General features: G+C 44.3%; 1 protein-coding gene across 1 annotated transcript in view; it reads right to left on the bottom strand.

The window, feature by feature from the left end:
* LOC107106331 (dynein heavy chain 14, axonemal-like) overlaps positions 1-7,610 on the bottom strand; it is a gene marked incomplete at its 5' end in the record, with an annotated part of 73,219 nt that overhangs the window by 60,186 nt on the left and 5,423 nt on the right. The window contains 2 exons of the mRNA XM_015406464.1: positions 1,375-1,463; positions 4,697-4,816. Of these exons, the coding sequence (XP_015261950.1) occupies positions 1,375-1,463; positions 4,697-4,816 (209 nt within the window). The remainder of the gene's footprint in view (positions 1-1,374; positions 1,464-4,696; positions 4,817-7,610) is intronic.

The raw sequence follows: 7,610 nt of genomic DNA, 5'->3' as shown, positions 1-7,610 counted from the left end.
TGTGTGTGTGTGTGTGTGTGTGTGTACCCCCACCTTTCTTCCCAAGGGGGACCATAAGCAGCTTTCTCTTCTCCATTTTATTCTCACAGCAATCCTATGAGCTAAATTATGCTGAGTTGTCTATCTACAGATTTGGTCCCATTGAGAATTAGGTATATTTATGATAATGTTAATATAAATCAATGCAATTTAAAAGTGCTTAAATTGAGGCTAGATTGTGCCAAGGTCTTCAGTATCATAACTCCCAGTGCCAGTCATCAGTTCAGTAGGGGTATGCAGAGACATCTTCATATGCAGTCTGGTGCATACCAAGAATTGCTACGTATGAAGATCTGAAGATAGATGTCCACAGCTACGGTAACTCTGAAGTACATTTGTGGCAATCTTTCTCTAAAAAACTGTTCTACTTCAAAGGGTATTCAAAGCTGTTTAGAAATTTTTGCTATTGTATACACCATGGCTTTTCTAACAGTGTTGAAAACCAAATTTGGCTGAGAGTTTGCAGAATATAAATGTTTAAAATAAACAAAATAATAAATAAAGATTGTGATATGTTCCCAGAGTTCTAACATGCATTTTATTTTTAGGCAGAAAACAGATGGGGCAATACCATTTCTTTATAATATTAACAGCACCTTCATTTTACATAGTGCTTTACAGTATAACATAAGCAAAAAGACAAGTTCTCAATATCAAAGAGGCAAAAACAGAAAGATGGGGGGGAAGGGAGAGACAAGGGTAATAGGAAAAATAAATACAAATTTCACTGTATGTACTTAAAGGCTCGGGCTCAAGACACACATTACATGATATCCTGTGCTTTCCCCCACTCACTGTCTTCACCTGTGGGAGGAAAAGGAATGATCACAGAATGATTTATTTTGCTTTGCTCTAAATGGAGGAAAAAATGGAATGCCATGCAATGTGTAGTTTGATTCTTAATTTCTGTAGTGGTTGAGACTAATGGTGCAATCACAAGCAGAGTTACACCCTTTCTAAGTCCATTGAAATAGATGGCCGGAGTTACACCCTTCTAAGTCCATTGAAATAGATGGCCTTAGAATTCAAGGTGGTAACATTTTAAAAGAATTGCACTGTGAATTCATGAGCAGATTACCCTCAACCAGTCAAAAGATTCCACATATTGAACACACATCAAGGTATTTTTTCTGCATTTCTTTTAAAACACATAAGCTATTTTTTATTGCTACACCTGATGGTTCTTCAGCCCATAAATTCACTGAAGAAGGGTATCTAGATTACCAGAGGGGTTAGTCTGTCGTAAGAAAACAGAACATAAGTCTGGGGGGATCTTAAAGACTAACATTTATTCCCACATGACCTACTTAAACAAAGATACTTCACTTTACTTACCAAGATAAGTCTTTCAAATGAAGAAAGATTCTCCCAAGGAAAAATTAAAGGTACACCATCCTGATCTTTTGGAACACCAAACTGCAACCCTGTAATTTAAATATAACACACTACTTGAACATCTGAATATACAATAATAAATGTTGAAATAAGTTTCTAATTTTTACAGCACATTTCTATATTATAGGGATATATTTCTGATGACAGTTGTTTTTGTATGGCCTATAACAGAAATAAGAATAATTTTACTGCTATTAAATGCAAAGCATTAATATACATGGAGAGCTGGTGCAGACTTACCCTGAGTAAATAATTGCTCACATGAGTGATCTGTTCCTGCGAGCACTATCATTTTGGAAGAACTGTTCAGGCTTTTTTTCAGTGGTTATTTGCAATATTTATTTATATTTATTTATTTATTATCAATAGTGAAGCATACTAACCTGTGGATTCCCCCTCCCATGGAAATAGCCATAGCAACCCAATGGACCTTATATGTGGGAATAATAAAATGTACTCTATACTCTCTTGGCTGAGGGTGATTGAGTTCTGGGGGCATTTCAACCCTGACTTCTGAGCACACAATGACACTTTCACTCTTGGCTAATTATTTTAGTAGCCTTTCCCATTATGATCTGTACTCATCTATTGGTAAAGAACAAATTTCAAACATCTGGTAGCAGAAGATATGGTGGGGGTGATTTTGCCTGGTTCTTCCTCACTGCAGCACCAGCTTTTCTGGTGTTAAAAGGACCTGTTTGGAGGAAAGTGGGAAAGATCCAACCCCATGTATGCTGGTAAATACATAAAAAGTCTACAGATGCATATCAGCCACTCTGGAGATTCTTATGAAAGGTGAGCTAAACTATTTCAATAAATAAATAAAGTGAATATTTATTGTATGAAAAATATATGCACTGGATATAACAGTGGGGTATGTATGCATGCAGTGACTGAATATGTTTCATATGGAATAAGTGGATGGGTGATGTGAAAAGAGTATACACTAAAAGATTAAACTGTTTAAAATTGGTTTAATAGGGGGAGATTACCTCAACATATGAGCCAGTGTTTAAAATTGTATATATTCAGTTGCATACAGAATAGGCACTCGGGTGAAGCTTATGTTTTTATTTATGTAATTAATTTGATTTTTAAACTGCCCTTCCCTGTGGAACAGGGCACAGGGTGATGCACATCAATAGAAAAACATATACTTAGGTCCCGAGCACACGGGCAGGAAACTGCGGGGGGGAAACGTGGCTGTTAGCCCCGGGGCTAAAAACCATGCGGTTGCTCGAGCAGACCTACCTATCGAGGTCCTGTGGAGGTTCCGTGGTAGGGGGGAGGTGCCGATCACTCCACAGTCCTGCGGCGCGGCAAAGAAGCGGGGCGCAGGGCAAACGGGTTGGTTGTTTTTTCTTTAAAACGCAATTGTGCGCATGCTCCCTTGGGTGCGTATGTGCATCCATGGAGACTTTGAAAAAAAAAAACATTTTCCGAGGGGACATGGGCGGGTGCCGGAACTACCTCTGGAAACGCGATCAGACGCCTGCCCTTGCCCCGCGGTTTCAGGAAACTAGTACCTCCGAGGTACTAGTTTTTTACTGCGCGTCTTCGGCGGGAAGCCTCGGTTGCGCCACGGAAGCCCAACGCTTCCCAGATGTGCCGGTGAGATCGCGCCTGGAAACTCCGCCTATCTTCTGTCCCTCTAGCGTGGCTAATGCTCCGTGTGACTGGGGCCTTATATACTTATGTGTGTATACACATACACACACAATATTTAAAATCCCTACCATTACAGCAATAAATAACCTATAATCAATAAGATGGTAATGAAACTGCTAAAAATATGCCAGGAGAAACAGGAGTGCCAGTCAGATGGTCGCTGCCATCAACCAAATGCCTGGCAGAACATCTCCGCCTTGCATGCCTTGTGGAATTGCATTAAGTCCCAGAGATCACAGATGTTATTCAGCAGAGCATTCCACCAGGCTAGGGCCAGGGCTGAAAACACCCTGGCCCTGGTCGAGGACAGCTGGATGTCACTCAGGCCGGGGACCACCAGCAAGTTCTTATCAATTGAGTGTAATGCTCTTCGGGGGGTATACCAGGAGAGGCGGTCCCAAAGATATGTGGGTCCCTGACCATTAAGGGCCTTAAAGGTTAATGCAAAACCTTGAATTAGATATGGTACTCCCCCAGAACCCGAATATGTGCCATATGTAGAGTTCCTGTGAGGACTCGCACTGCTGCATTCTGGACCAGTTGAAGTTTCTGGGTCAGTCTCAATTCCTACATAGAATGAGTTACAGTAGTCCAATCTGGAGGTGACCATTGCATGGACTACTGTGGCTAGGTCAGGGCGAGACAGGTAGGGGGCCAGTTGCCAGACCTGGTGCAGTTGGTAAAATGCCAGTCTGGCAGCGTTTGTGACCTGGGCCTCCATTGATAAGGAAGATAAGGGACGCCGACCCCAGTGGACCGCTGGAGGAAGAGAGCCGGGGAATAGCTATCCCACCACCTGGGTGCCGGTAGGCAGCCCCACCCCCTGTAATATATATGTGGCCATAGTCTAGGGAATTAACTTGCGCTTGCAGCACATCTGTAAACCGCTCTGAGACCTCCGGGTCTGAGTGGTATATAAATCGAAATGTATAGTAAAGTAAAAAGTAAAGTATCCAGAATCACACCCAGGCTCTTGACAGTTGATGCTGGTGTCAAGGGCACACCATTGAGAGGCAGGAGAAGGCACTTCAGCCTCAGACAGCTCTGCTTCAACCATCCCACCATGGCCTCCAAGCCCTCAGCCAGGTTCTCTGGGGCAGTGTCCAACCAGCCACCCACCAACAGATATAGCTGGATGTCATAGCTGATGACACCCCAGCCCGAAACTCCACACCAGTTGGGCGAAGGGGCACATATAGATGATAAATAACGTCAGAGAGAGGATTGCCCCCTGAGGAACCCCCACATACTAATGGGTGCCTAGTTGACAACCTCTTTCCTAGTGCCACCCTCTGTCCCCAACCTTGGAGAAATAAAGTGAACCACTTCAAGGCTACCCCATGAACTCCTACGTCAGTGAGGCAGTGGGTCAAAAGGTCATGGTGGACCATGTCAAATGCTGCTGTAAGGTCAAGCAACAACAGCAGCGCCGACCTGCCTTGTTTCAGCTGCTTGCAGAGATCAACTGTGAGGGTAACCAATGTTGTCTCCATCCCATGGCCGGGGTGGAAGCTGGACTGGAATGGTTCTAGAGCTGATGTGTCATTCAGGAATTTCTGGAGCCGTTCTACTGCCACACTTTCAATTTTCTTACCCAGAAATGAAAGTTTCAGTACTGGGTGGGAATTAGAAGGATCCATAGGATCCAAAGCTGGTTTCTTCAACAGCAGTATAACCACAGCCTTTTTCAATCCCTCTGGGTAGATCCCTGAACCTGGGGACAGATTTATAATGTCTACTAGAGGCCCTGTATCCCCTCACCACCAGCCTTCACCAGCCATGAGGGACATGGGTCTAAGAGGCATGTGGTCAGCCTAACAGCACCCAGGATCCTGTCAGCACCAGCCTGAGAGACTTGGCTGAAATGGTCAAATACTGAATCCAGAGATGGCCACAGGGCCTCCAGTTCACATACTGTATCAATATTTGCTGGGAGGTCACAGCAGAGTGACAAGATTTTATCTGCAAAAAAGCTTGCAAATGCTCACCGCTAATGGCTGAATTCCTCAGTGAGAGAAGTTAGAGAATGGATTACCCTAAACAATTGCGCTGGGTGAGAGCTAGCGGGCAAGATGGAGGCTGTATAAAAAACTTTTTAACAGCCTTCACCGTCACCTCATAGGATTTCATAAACATCCTATTAGATGTTCTTGCAGCTTCGTCACAAGTACACTGCCAAACTCGCTCTATTCACCTGAGCTCCTGTTTCATCCCCCTGAATTCCACTGTATACCGGGGGGATAATTTATGTCAAGAGCAGAGAGGACGTTAGGGAGCAATTTCATTGATGGCTTCAGAGAGATGGGAGCTCCAGTCCTCTATCAGCACATCCAATGAATTTCTGGAGGGCACCAGGTACTGCAGAGCATTCTGGAACCAAATTGGGTCCATTAGTCTCCGCAGGCAAGCATAAATCTGCTTGCTGCCTAGACGGGGGGAGGGATAGGGACACATTTCAGGGCAAACTTCCGTCATTAGATCCATATCCATCCCCATGCCAAAGATCAAATCCAGCATGTGGCCTGATTGATGTGTGGGACCTGATACAAACTGAGAGAGCCCCAGAGTTGCCATGGAAGATACTAGGTCTGATGCCTGATGAGAGGTAGTAGTGTTGGTGTGGTCACTGAAGTCCCCCAAAACAATCAATCTTGGGAATTTCAAGGCCCTGCCGGCTACCACCTCCAGCAGGTTTGGTAGGCTGTCAGCTGGCCTGATTGACAGTTAGTACACCAGATAGACAGCCAAACTCTCCTCAGAGTCCCACACCAGACCCACACATTAAATGCTGGTGGTCTTTGGGTTGGGAAGTGCCCTGAAGGAAAAACTCTCTCAGATAAGTATTGCTACTGTTATGTACGTGGACCGCCACCAGGGGTCCGCGGACAGGCCAGAGCTTGGATCCTAGAACAATGGAAACTTCAGATCCTGGATCCCCCAGCCCCAACCAATAGCCACCTTGGCGGGACATTCAAACCCTCCAATGGGAGCGGGGGGGTTGCTGGTGGATATGTATATAGTTGGCCCTGTTGGCCGTTAGAGTTAGGTTTTGTCTGTGTTAAGTACAATAAACGTGTGCTACAGTATGTCGTCGTCCGAGTCTTCCATGCAGCGAACCCAGTACTTTTCAGCTACCCCTCCCCCTCCCCTCAATTCGGGACTGATGGAGGACTGAGAAACCTGGTGACTGTTATGCCAGGTCTCAATCATGCATGCCAGGTCCACATCTTGCACTGCAATATAACTTTACTATGTTGAGAGGACAGTAAGAATGAAAAAAACCCAACTTTATGAGGGTAGTCCAGATCATTATGTGAAAATTTAGCACTTACCTTGCTTTGCTGATGAAACTGGGGTATAACAGTTTCTAAGCAAATGATATACATTCTGACTATTTAGAAAAGCTTTCCATTGGTGAAAATTTGATAAAATGGAATTACACAATAGACTGAATGTTGGTATATGAGTGCTCATGTACTGGCATTCTTTCCACATAAGTTCTGTAATCCAGAGAGGAGGAGTTTCCAGAAATCCACAAAAACCTAAACAAATAATATTATGTATTTTGTTAGAAAATATTTTCTCTATATTCATTTTTGCCCAATATTAATAAGCATGTTTGATTCCGTAAGTATATGCTCCATTTAGTTTTATGAGTGACTGAAAAGTAAGAATGCAGAGAAGTATGTTAACACGTTTTAACATACTTTGACTGTAATTGTTACACTGCTATATCATCAACTGTCATTTCATTTTGTTTGAATTTTTGTCAAAAAGATGTATTACATCACCATGGTATAGATTCAAGTTAAATTTAGAGTTAAAGGTGGACAGTTCCTTTAAGGTCATCCTGGACAACTTTCCAAGTCTTCCTTGGGTAACATATACATATGCATTTCCTATAAAGGGATTTGACAAATGTTCTTGATAATTTACTCTATGTTCTAAGATTTGTAATCAAAAAGTGTTATAGCAATGGGCTTCCGGTCTGGCTTCTGTGAATGGCGGTCGCAACTCTGGGAAGCTCCCGGAGGTGATTCGCCCACGTGCGGCCAAGGGGGGGAATCCGCACAAGCGGAGACCCTAAGGAGCCTCAGGGGCGCTCAGGGGATGTGCCTCTTTCCCGGCCCGAAGGTCGGAAATTGAGGCTCGCCCCATGCCCCAATGCCCTTGCCGCGGCAGTGCCCCGCACGGGGACTAGCAGAGCTGCCAGACATCACCGAGTGATGAAGCGGAAAAGCGTTTGAACAGAAGATATTCGGCTAAAACTGTGAGTTGCCGGTCGGAAACGGGAAAAAAGGAGTGAAGCGCATTCCCCCCCCAGTGAAAAAGCGCAGGGAAGGAGGGGGAAAGCCCCCCCCCGACTAAACAGAGACTGATTTAACAGAGAGAAGAGGGGGGAAGCACGAACTTTTAAAAAGTAAACAATAAAATAAAGATGTTGGGGCAGAAAAAGTTTCAGGAGAAGCCGCCAAAGAAGCTGGGAGGAACTTCCGGTGCTGGCTCCC

This window comes from Gekko japonicus, unplaced genomic scaffold, assembly GCF_001447785.1.
Source record: "Gekko japonicus isolate JY-2015 unplaced genomic scaffold, Gekko_japonicus_V1.1 scaffold3830, whole genome shotgun sequence".
NCBI classification, from domain to species: Eukaryota; Metazoa; Chordata; class Lepidosauria; order Squamata; family Gekkonidae; genus Gekko; species Gekko japonicus.
Note: the sequence above shows the minus strand (reverse complement) of the source record. Positions and strands in the feature narration are given on the sequence as shown.